General features: G+C 42.4%; 1 protein-coding gene across 1 annotated transcript in view; it reads left to right on the top strand.

Moving 5' to 3' along the window:
• The window catches only part of PLA2G15 (phospholipase A2 group XV), a 33,297-nt gene extending 29,664 nt beyond the window's left edge, over window positions 1–3,633 (top strand). The window contains exon 6 of the mRNA XM_051974946.1: window positions 187–3,633. Within this exon, the coding sequence (XP_051830906.1) occupies window positions 187–698 (512 nt within the window). The 3' untranslated portion in view covers window positions 699–3,633. The remainder of the gene's footprint in view (window positions 1–186) is intronic.
• The last annotated feature ends 8,861 nt before the right edge of the window (window positions 3,634–12,494 follow it).

The following is a 12,494-nucleotide window of genomic DNA, read 5'->3' as shown; positions in this document are numbered from 1 at the left end:
CCTGAGCCTTCACATACCCAGACTCTGGATGGGTCCATAGATGTTTACTCGCCCCCCTCTCTCCCCAATAGCCCATTTCTGGTTCTTAGTGACCTGAGAGATGCTAGAAAGCTTGCTTAGTGGGCAGGAAGGGACAGTCAGATGGCAAGCCATACGTGAATAACCAAAACCTTTACCCTACTACAGGAGATAACAACAGAATTTCTGTCATCAGTCCTATAAAAATCAGAGAGCAACAGAGATCGGCTGTCTCGACCAGTTGGCTGCTTCCCTACAATTATACCTGGTCCTCAGAGAAGGTCTTTGTGAGAACCCCCAAAGCCAACTACACCCTCCGGGACTACCAGAAGTTCTATAAGGATATTGACTTTGAGGATGGCTGGTTCATGAGACAAGACACAGAGCCCCTGGTCTACCAGATGACGCCTCCTGGGGTACGGCTACATTGCCTCTATGGTACTGGGGTGCCGACCCCAGACTCTTTCTATTATGAAAGCTTTTCAGAACGAGAACCTAAAATCTTCTCTGGCGACGGTGACGGCACAGTGAACCTGGAGAGCTCCCTGCACTGTCAGACGTGGGTGCACCAGCAGCAGCAGGAGGTGACCCTGCTAGAGCTCAAGGGCAACGAGCACATCCAGATGCTCTCCAATGAGACTGTTCTTGCCTACCTGAAAAGTGTTCTCTTCGGTTTGTGATGCTGTGTCCTGCAGCCTCCGCACTCCGTCACCCTGGATGCCTTCCCTTCCATCCCGATGAGGGGGAAATGCTGCTTCACTGTCTCAAAGGTGTTTGTGTGTTAATTTATTTTTAATTTTTGAACTTTTTAAAGTTTTGAACTGGGCCTCGCCCTGCAGCCCATGATTACTTTTATCATTTTAATGTGAATGAGATCTCGGCTCTGCATCAGTGATAAAGTACATTCTCTTTCCTGGCCTTACCGTCCCGTTTGGTCGGCTTTTGGGTCGAATCCACACAGTGAGCCCGTTTTTCTCAAGGGAACAAGTGTGATTTTTGGTAGCGTGTTTGTAGAGTGGACATGAAGAGATCGGTCTCAGATCACTAGAAAGGCTTCACGCATCTTTTTTGCCTTTTGGGTTCTAGTTTTATTTTAAATTCTCCTTGTTTGGGGAATCCTGAGTGTGGGCAGTAACACACTCAGCTGACCTTACTTCAAGAAAGAAATCCAGTCCAATCATCGTTGTTTGTTGCTGGTGCTGCCACAGGCTTTGGCCTCTCCAGAGTGAGAGGGAGGGAGGGATATATCAATACTGCCAAAACCAGTCTCCGGGCCGGGGCCTTTTTACGCAATATAACACGAGTGGTCATTCAAAGCTGGCTGTAACAATACTTCCCTTCCTTTCCTGCCCCACTCCCCAAACTTTGGATTGGGTAAAGCAATCACATGATCTGTTTTTCTGCTCCCCTGCACATGTGGGTTGCTTTTGGCCTAGCAGTTTCCTGTGCTCTCTGCCCTTCATTCTACCCTTTCCTCAAGTGGTAGGTGGAGGATCCACTCGCTGCTGTGGCTTTTTGTGCATGAGACTTTGGTTTGGATCCCTCCCCACCTTTCTATTTTTGAAGGCTTTATTAACAGTGCGTAACTGCCAGACTCCTTTCCTCAGCACAATGGAAGAGAGAATTGTAGCCCTCATCAACTTCACATAGTGTAGTTTAAAAAAAAAAAAAACTTCTCTGGGAAGCATCCCGTCCCCTGGTGCTATTGTTTTATAGATTGGGGATCAAGGGAAAGAGTTTTATGTTCATACCAAAGTAGTTAATCATCCATGTGTGTTTCTGAGTCGTTCTGCACAGGAGACAAACGGGCAGGTCACTGGTTTGGTCCCTCAACTATTTACTGGCTAAGGGGTCCTGCCAACATGGCTGGAAGAAATGTGGATGAGATAGTAGGTCTTACAATTCTGAAATACGGAATCCTCTTCAGCCCATGAGTCTTAGATAAACTGTACTGTCACTTTCAAGTTCCTTTAATTCTTTCTCCCATGACAAGTGACCATGTTGCTTGTATTGCTCATAAGAAATGATGATTCCTCTCCCTCCCCCCCATCCCTATGCCCTATGTATTTATATAACTTAATCATTGTTTAACTTGTGTAATGAGAAATCCTATTGGATCTTGGTCTTCAGGGTGTTTCTGGATCCCAGGGACAGGATCAAGCAGAAAACCACTTTTAAAAGTTCAAGGACCAGTGGACCTAGAAAACACCATTTCTGAAAGATCTAGGACTCGTGTTTACTCCCTAAAAAGGGCATTTGGAGTTTAGCTTATAAACAGGATCAGGTTTTCTTACTACTTAAGCTGGATCCTATCCCACTTTCTTAAGTTGGATCTTATGAAAGAAGAAATGGGGTCAGCGTTGGTTTTATGGTAAACATAACCTTAAGTAATTTTCAATCCCCAGATTGATATGAGGGAGCTGACAGATGAAGCAAGGTTAAGGTTTCTGCTTATCCCTGTTTGTGCTCCAAGGGAAGGAATCTAGAGTTCCAAGGACATAGGGACTAGAAACCTAAAGCTCTAACTTTTGAAAAATGCATAGGGGCTTACCCCTTTCTGGTGTGTATCTCTTGTAACTTCCACTTCTGTCTAACTGTGGCCACCTCCTCAGATTGCCAGCCTTCATAATCTAGAACCTGTTCCAAGTATTTGCATTGACTTGCCAGGAGTCGATGATTTGAGACCCTCCTAACCTGATCTGACCTCTAGGTGCTTCCTGATTTTGTGGGTCAGGAGACCTAAAGACTCATGAATTGGTTAATAACTGACAAAGGCCATTTCCTGAGAACTTCCTGTGTACTTGTTGCACTGACAGGAGTTTACTTGGTGTGCCATCCAGAGGGACCTCAAGGGCTACCTTTGTAAGCCCTATGTGGGTAATGAAGGGGATTTTTCAAATCTCTGATAATTTCGACAAGTTTTTCTACAAATCATAACTTAGAATCACAAAGCAGATCATGTTTTTGAAGTAAATATTGTAACATTTTCAAAAAGAGGACTGAGATATCGACATTTCATGACCACCGAGCTTGAGTTGAAGTAAAAAGAAGTTGCTCACTCCATCACAAACAGCTTAGTTTTATGTTTTTGTGGGTTGACTTTTTCTTACCAAGGAGGGAAAAATGCAACTTTCTTAAAAAACCAAACTCTACAAAAAACTATGTTTTTGAGGACCAAATGTATTCTCTGACAATAAGATTGAAGAGAAAATGTCCAGCTCTCATCCTAAGAAGGTTAATAATACACTTGCTGGGAACTCTGTAGGAAACAGTGCCTATCGTTAGCTGTGACCTCAGATGCTGCAGTCAGTGAAATGGCCTCTGGAGGGAGCGGGGCCACCAAGGATGCAGAAGATGCCCTGGAGTGGATCCAGGGTCTGCTCCAAAAAAAATCAGGGAATGTTTTGCCAGGACTGTGCTGCTCTATATTTTAACAGTATTTTATATGGAAGCTATTGAATTTTATTGTATATCATATGCTCTATAAATATGTGTGTGTATGTGAGTGCTTATGTGCATATATCTTTTGGTCTGAATGACTGACTTCACTGAGAAATTTTGCACATGTGTACTTTGAGACACTTCATGTATAGTAATAAAAGTAAATCTGATAAATCTAGGCATTTCTTGGTCAAATTCAAATCTATCTCAAGCACGGGTTACATGTAAGCTCAGGGCTGGGCGTGATTGGGTGGAAGAAGGGGTCTTCATCCTTACACTCTGGTGTCCCCACTATGTCTCACATGTTAACTACCAGGATGTTTTCTAAGGGGATGAACCTCACTTGTTCTAATATCTTTCTATTAGCACATTATCATAGGTCAATAAGATGAATTGTTTGAAAGGAGAGAACTGGTCTGAAACCTCAACATTTTTGGGGTCCCCTTGAACTCTAATAGGATTAGGTATAAAAGCTGACAATTTATTGTCAGTTTTATACTCAAAGCCCTTCACATCCTGAGCCCTTCCTTTCTGGTTTTCTATGAACTTTCCTCCATGCACTCTATGAGCCAATGACACAGACTTCTCCACACTCTGGGCAAGAACTGGATACAGTACAGATGGGCTTCAGTAGAGAGGGCAGTATTGGTAAGCAATATTTGGGGATGTGGGGGAGTACAGTTGAGTTGAAAACAAGCCCCTAAACTAGGAGACCTTTCATTTGCCTTCCATAATGGTGCTGTATAGAGAAACAGTCCTGGTAAGGGATAGATGCAAAGGCGAGCAGAACAGATTTCCCCCATTTGTGTTCTCTGAATCTTTGCTCACACTGCCATAGCAAATAACTGCAAGTAAGTCATGAGATAAAAAGGAAATGATCAACAGAGGGAAGACTTTAGAATTTCAGAGGGATTGGAGAAGACTTAAAAAAATAAAGGCAAGGAAACCGGAAGGTGAGATGGAGAGTGTTCCAGGCATGGGGACAACCCTTGAGTATGCCTGGAGAGGGAGTTCTGTTCAAGGAGTGGCATTGAAGCCAGTGTCACTGAATGGAAGAGTGTGTGGAGGAGATAAAGGTTTATAAAAACTAGAAAGGTGGTGGTTGGGGGAGCGAGACTCAGTTTTTTAAGGATTTTCTTAGATCGGGGAAGTGATAGGGAGCTCTGGAATTTATTGAACAGGCGTGATGTGGACCAACTTAGCTACCACCTTCTCCGGGAAGCAAGATACATTTATACTCAGTTCTCCCTAAAATCTGTCCATAGCTGATCTGGTGCTCTCCATTATTATCACATGGTTCTTCTATCATAGTCCTAGCTTGATTGATAGTGGTACATTGTAAATTTCTCTGTACAGAAGGAGGTAAGTCCTATGGTTCTGCCAGTAGAAGGAGGAATATTTAAAGTCAGAATAGGTTGCTGATAAGCGAAACTAAGGACAAAATTTTTTAAATAAAAATTTTAAAAAATATTTAGATAATTTAAATAAAAAATTATTTTAAAAAATCCATGTATAGAGGAAAAACTCTCAACCTTTGCTTGAGGTCCAAGGAAAATAAAGAAAAGGCAGAGCTGCTTAATTTTCATTTTGTTTGCAAAGAAGAATGACCTTTTACATTGTAAATGGCCACAAGAAATGACTTACAGGAGACTGGACCAACCTAAGTAATGTGATAATAAGAGTTCCTAACTGCATTTCATGAATTCAAGTCATCCTGGAGCACATGAACTGCAAAGTATTGGTTGTGTGTTGCTAAAAATAGGACTGGTGAACCACAAGATTGGAAAAAGAAAAAAATGTCGGCCCAAATTTCATAAAAAGAGAAGGGAACTTGAAAATTATATAGACCAATAAACTTGACTTTTCCCAGGAAAATTCTGGAATAATCACAGAATTCTCACTTTTCCCTATGTTTCCCTTGCTATATTGCTTCTTTGCTAAATCCTTTTGGAACTTAGTCTGCTTTAATTGGCATTACAATTATAATAAACTGCCCCTTGACTTGAGATGGGGTCTGAATCTAGATTTTTTTTTGAAACATCACAACACTGGTCTGAAACCCCAAGATTTTTGGGGTCCCCTTGAACCCCAATAGGATCAGATATAAAAGCCTTTGGCACTCAAATCCCTTCACATCCTAATCCCTTTTTACCTTTCTGGTTTTCTTTTAGCTTACTTCTCTCCATGCATGCTATGAGCTAATGACAGGGACTTCCATGCTGTTCCTTTCACAAGACACTCCATCTCCAGACTCTGGGCCTTTTTACTGGCTGCTCCCATATCTGGATCTTTGCCTGCTATTTTCCCCGTTTCCCTCTGAGTCTTGGCTGCAATTTTACTGCCAGAAACCTTTCCCAGTCCTCATTAATCTCAATATCGACCCTCTGTGACCACTCCCAGTTCATCCTGTATCTGCTTTGTCTGTACAGAGTTGCTTCCATGGTTTTTCCCCTATTAGATGCCTTGTGGACTCTTTGAGAACAAGGATCATCTTTGGCCTTTGTACCTCCAGGCTTAACCCTGTGCCTAGTACGTAACAAATGATCACTTTATGCTTGTTGACTTGCATCTTCCTGGTTAGATGGGCCTGCGTGTTCCAGAATTAGAAACGCAAGGTGATCACAGCATCGATGGGGCTCAGATATCCAAATATTCTTGCTGCAGTTAAATCGTGTCACTTCTGATCCGTGTGTGGGATAGTTCCTTCTTCTCCCCTTTCCCCCAAGGCAAAAAGAACCTATTTAATCTGCAGCCCGAGGCAGGTCAGTGGTTCAGTAGATAGAATGTCTGACTTAGGCTCAGGAGAACCTAAATTCAAGATATTTGTTATCTCTATGAGGCTGGCAAGGCACACGATCCGTTTGTCTCAGTTTCTTCGATTGTAAATTAAGGATAATAACACCATCTATCTCAGGATTATTATATGAGATATCTCTAAAGTTCTGGCTTAGAGAAGTGCTTATTTTCTTTCTAACCTTTTCTGGGCCACGGACCTGGGAACAAGACAATTCCTGGCTCAGGTTTTTGCTGCCACCTTGATGGGAAAGAAACTTTGGCTCAGCTTCTTGTCACTACTAAGATAAGAAGTCTACCCTAGGTCCTCTTTTGAACTTAGACATTGTTCTTCGAAGCTTTGTTGTTGTCCAGTCCTCTCAGTCTTGTCTGACTCTTCATGATCCCATTGGGAATTTTCTTGGCAAAGTTGCTGGAGCAGCTGGGCGTTTCCTTTTCCTGCTCTTTCACAGATGAGGAAATTGAGGGAAACAATGTTAAGTGACTTGGTCAGGACCACACAGCCTGTCAGAATCTGAGGCCAGATTTGAAGATGAAACTTCCTGGGGCTAGTCCCGGCACTACCCAACCCTCTAGCTGCCCTTCCTGGGCATTGAGGCCCCTAGAATCAGAGCTGGGAAAGAAGCCATATCTCTTTTAACCAGCTGGAAGGTGTCCTTATCTTGCCCCTTTGGTTACTTTTTCTAGACATGTATATATGCTTTTTCTCTCTCTGTGTTCCTCCCTCTCTCTGTCTCTCCTTCCCTCTCTCCTTCCTCCTCCTCTCCCTCTCCCTCTTTTCCTCCCTCCTTCCCTCTCTCCTCTTCCTGTCCCTCTTCCTCTCTCTTTCTCTCTCCTTTCCTCTCTCCTTCTCTCCTCCCTCTGTCTCTCCTCTGTCTCTGTCTCTCTTCCTTTCTTCTGCTTTCTGTCAAATTCTCTTTTTCTATGCTACTTATGTATTCACATTCTATATAAGGCTTCTGAGGCAGATGCTCTGAGCTCTGATTTTATCATTGATGAGCCTCTCTTTGAGAATAATAAAACAGTTCAGATCACCATCTCTGCATCATCGCTTTGGTTATTGATAGCAATACTCAATCACTGGGCACTCAGATAATTTTTATCTCAGACCTTCCGGCAGCCTGGTAAAGCCTATGAAGCCCAGAATAGTGGCTTTATAGTTGTACACAAAAATAGGATGACACAGAAAACCAGTTATATTGGAATACCATTGGTCTGAGAACATTTGAGTGAGGTTTCCCCGGATCCATGTCCAGGGCTATTTGCTCTTGGTCATGCTGACACATTCAGCATGTAATGCAAAGGACTGCAAGGGAAAGCAATTGTTTTGAAAGACAATTTTTATTATGAATTATTAAAACCTACAAGCTTGTTGACCCCAGGTTAAGAACTCCTATGCTATTTTTGTTTTTCTTCCTGGGTTATTTTTTACCTTCTGAATTCAATTCTTCCTGTGCAACAAGAGAACTGTTCGGTTCTGCACACGTATATTGTATCTGGGATATACTGCGACATATTTAACATATATAGGACTGCTTGCCATCTGGGGGAGGGGGTGGAGGGAGGGAGAGGAAAAGTAGGAACAGAAGTGAGTATAAGGCATAATGTTGTAAAAAATTACCCAGGCATGGGTTCTGTCAATAAAAAGTTATTAAAAAAAAAAAAAACTCCTATGCTAGACATTTTACCATTATCTCCAGAAGCCTTGATCAGTCCCTTTCTGGTGACCCTTTAGAACGCCAAGCCCTTCCTTAAGCAAATTCTGTGGCTGTGCTAAGGAATACAGAGATAGTGGATTTGAGACGGAGAAGGGAGAACTTGTTTTGGAAGAGATGACTTAATTTGTGATCTCATTTAATCGGCTTCTGAATATGCAATCTCCTATTTCTCTGCTCTTCCTCCTTCGACCTTAGAAGAGAGTGGAAGTCAGCTGAGAGAGGGAATAAGGAGTGCTTCTGGGTGGAGCCAGTATGTCTAAAGTCTATGTTGACCTTCCTACCCCATCTGTTTCCTGAATCCTCCTAGGGAAATTCCCCCAGAGATATTTTCAGAGAACCAAAGACACACTCACAAGAGAGTTGCTTTCCCCCCCTCCCCCCATGCCCCCATCCCAAGTTGGTGGGCTCAGTCTAGTGAATTGTGGGATCAGGGACTGTCAGTACAATTAATCTGATTCTAACTCTGATATCTCTCTCTCCCTCTCTCCCTCTCCCTTTCTCTCAGTCTGCCTCCCTCTCCCTCCTCCCTCCTTTCTTCTTCCCCTCCCTCCCTCCTTCTCTCTCTGTCTCTCCCCTCCCTTCCTCCCTCTTTCTTTTTCCATCCCTCCCTTGCTCTCTCTCTGTTTTTCTTGTTCTCCAACCCCTGGCTAAAACTGGAATAATAAAGATCCCTTTGGAGTAACCTGACGCTCCCCCCGCCAGGCTGCCCAGGGATTGTCTGGGGAATTTCCCCATCCCAGTCTCCCTCCCCTGGGACCAGCAGGGTGGGTGGAGGAGGAGAAAAAGACCAACCCAGTCCAACTTTATTCTCCACCTCACCCTTCCACCTCCACTCACGTGATTCGCTTTATTGATCCTAGCTACTCAGCTTCTTTCTTTTAAAGACTGGGAGCCATAGTGGAAATCAGGGAGAAAATGGAAACTGAGTTCTCAGGCAAGGAGTGGGGAGGGGCAGGGGAAGGGAGGAATATTTAGGAGATGCTTCCTCTGGGGAAGAGTGGGTCCTTCTGGTGGCCCAGAGGAAGTTTCAGTGGACAGCTGAGCCATTTCCTCTGGGACCAGGAAGCAGGGGGCAGGTGTTTTGCCAACCTCTCTCCCTGGTTGATTTTAGGAGGGGCCAACAGAGAGGCAGGGAAACCAACCATGAGCATGGCAGGTTTACCATCCTTGCACAGAGTCCATCGGATTGATGGAGCAGAGCTGAAAGGGACAGGGAAGGCTGCATCCTCCCTCTGGCTGCCCCCAATAGAATAGACTTTGCTACTTTAGAGTGGACAAAAGGCTCCCTTCATTGTGGGGGGGGGGGGCTCCTTTATTTCAGGTTCCCCTGTGACATATGGGGAGTTCCAGGGATTTAGATAGACGGTTTAAATAGCAGACCCTTCCAATAACAGTCTGTGAGAATCACACTTTCTCTCACTGTTTTGGCTCTACCCGAGAGGAAACTGGCCCCTTCAAGGGAAATGAGTCATAGTGCCGGATCATGGGGTAGGAGGGGAGGGGCAGGCTAGGCTCCCACTTTCACGCCTCACTCCTTCTCCAGCTCTTTCTGGATGCCAGCCTGGTCCCCCTGTCTCCAGTCACACAAGGAGGTGAGTCCGTTACCTTCCCTGGATTGGGAGACAGGTGAGTTGGTATTGATCATTTATTCTTTCATTTCAAGTCTCAGAACTTTGTGTTCCTCCTTTAAAGGAAACACTTGTAATACATATTCCCCTTCCCACCCTTCCTTCCTTTTACTAACTCTGGTCCCTTTAAAAAAATTATTGATATCTTGCTTTTAATATCTTTTGCCTTTTCATCCCTAGAGAGCTATCTCTTGTAACAATGCATTAAAAAAGGGGCGGGGGAGGGGGGGAGAAAGCAACTCAAAATTAACCATTAGTTGAGTTTGATCACATATTCAGTGTTCCATACTCATAGTCCCCCAGCGCTGCAAAGGAGGGGAGAAGGTGCATTTTCTCCTTTGCGACCAAAATTAGACAATTTTGATTTATTTTTTGTTCTCGCTAATTATATTGTAATTGTATTTATTATATTCCTAGTTTTACTACTTTACTGGGCATCAGTTTAGATGTCTTTTCCCATCCTTCTCTGTGTTCTTCATGTTTATTGATACTTAGGGCACAGCAATATTCCATTATATTTATGTTACCACATATTGGTTAATCATTCCCCAATGGATGGACATTTTCTTTGTTTTCATTTCTTTGCTACTACAAAAGGTTCTGTTATAAATACTTTGGGCAGATAACTCTCTTCCTATTTTGGACCTCCATGGGGCAGAGTCTGGCTGTAAGATCTCCAGGATGTGGACATTTTAGTCTATTTCTTTAACATAATTCTAAATTTACTGCTCCACCAGTGGTATATTAGCATGCCTGCCAAGCTTTACTGTTACAATTAGACAATTTATATATATATATATTATTCTTACCATTTATATTGAGTGAGAAAGCACTGACTTGGAGTCCTGTATTCTGTCTCTGTCACTTAATATCTCTATAAGGGTAAGGGAATAAACATTTATATAGCACCTACTATATGCCAGGTATTCTGTTAAGCACTCTTGCAAACATTATCTCATTTGATTCTTACAACAACCCTGGGAGGCATTATTCTCATTTTTTTTCCTTAGTGGTTTTTTTTCTTATAATTTTTTATTGACAGAACATATGCCTGGGTAATTTTTTACACCATTATCCCTTGTACTCACTTCTGTTCCAGCTTTTCCCTTCCCTCCCTCAACACCCACCCCTAGATGGCAGGCAATTTTATACATGTTAAATATGTTATAGTGTATCCTAGATACAATATACGTGTGCAGAACGGAACAGTTCTCTTGTTGCACAGGGAGAATTGGATTCAGAAGGTATAAATAACTCGGGAAGAAAAAAACAAAAATGCAAGTAGTCCACATTCATTTCCCAGTGTTCCTTCTCTGGGTGTAGCTGATTCTGTCCATGCTTGATCAATTGTATTCCCATTTTATAGATGAGGAAACAGGCAAACAGAAGTTAAATGTTAACCAAAAGTTAAACACAGCTAGTAAGTATCTAAGGTAGGATTTGAATTCAGATCTTCTTGACTCCTGGCTCACCTCTCTACTGCTCCATCAGCTGCCACTCTCTGGGCTTCAGATTTCTGATAATTAAAATTTAGGGATTGGAATAGATGATCTCTTAAGCCTTTCTCACAATATTGAATATTGAAATAGTAATGTAGTGTTTTGGAAGGAAAATTTGGACTTGAAAGCCCAGGAAGGGGAGTTTGAATTTCAGCTCTGTCACTCACTAGCTGTGTGATAGTGAGCAAGTCATTTGTCTTGAGACCCATTTATCTAATCTGTAAAATGAAGGCATTGAATTAAATAGTTCCCTCCAGCTCTGATATCCTGTGCATGAAAGTGTCTGTCAGTATTAATGTTCTGTGAGTCTACGACCTTATAAATAAGACTTGATAGTAGTTCTTTTTATCTGGCTCTGAGCTTTATGGAGTAAAAGCAATCTGTGACTGGGGCAGGGACGTCTTAGCAAATATTTAACATCTGACTCCCTGGGGAAAATTTTTAAGTTCACTCTGCACTTCTCCATCAGTTTCTTAAGTCTAGACAGCCAACATAACAAAAAAAAAAAAATTAGGTTCTAATCGATAGTATTTGCTTATTTCTCAGGTGTAAATTTAACAATTAGCTCTCCCTAGCCATTATGAGTTGGCTCTACCACACACTTGGGGCTGATTATTCTGTGATCTCTGATGAGCTGATAAAAAGTTTAGAACACAAAGGTTCCTCAGACATCTTCTAGTATAGGACTTCTTAAGCTGGAGTCCATGAATTTGTCTTTCAAAAATATTTTAATAACTCTTATTCAAAGTAGTTATGTTTCCTATTGTTGGGGTTCTGGAGCATTGTGGTCTTGTTTCTGAAAGAATTCAGGCTCAGACAATTTCCATCCCAAGCAAGGGCATTTATTTGGACATTTAGAGGGATCCTGCAGACTTTCTTTAAAGGAGAGAGCAGCAATCCAGCAGAGTTACACAAGAATTTATATAGAGAAGAAAAGCTAGGAGAATTGGACTGAGCAGGACCATTGGACTCTGGGCAATCTTAGATAAGGATATACTTAGGAAAAGTCCTGCCACTGGATTTATTTCAAGTAAGATATGCAGGGACAAAAGTAAAAGGTCCTTTTGTTTGGATAGAGTGTGTGTGGAAAAGTACTTTTGTTGTGGTGAGAATGAGAGACAGAGACAGAAAGAGAAAGAGAGAGACAGAGACAGAGAGAAGAGAGTCAAAGAATGAGAGAGCAAGAGAAGAGACAGGACAGAGAAGAGAGAGAGCAGAGAGATAGAAGAGACACAGAAAAGAGAGACAAAGCGAGAAGAGGCAGAAGAGACAGATTGAAGAAAAGAGAGAGAGATACACAGAGAGTGAGAAAATTAAAATTATTGGGATAAGGCAGCAGCTAAGATTCCATCATTATCTATTTTATTTTATTTTTTCATTTAAAAGTATCATTCTGA

Source organism: Antechinus flavipes, chromosome 2 (assembly GCF_016432865.1).
Source record: "Antechinus flavipes isolate AdamAnt ecotype Samford, QLD, Australia chromosome 2, AdamAnt_v2, whole genome shotgun sequence".
Taxonomy (NCBI): domain Eukaryota; kingdom Metazoa; phylum Chordata; class Mammalia; order Dasyuromorphia; family Dasyuridae; genus Antechinus; species Antechinus flavipes.
The sequence above is the reverse complement of the archived record's forward strand: the minus strand, read 5'-3'. Positions and strand labels throughout refer to the sequence as shown.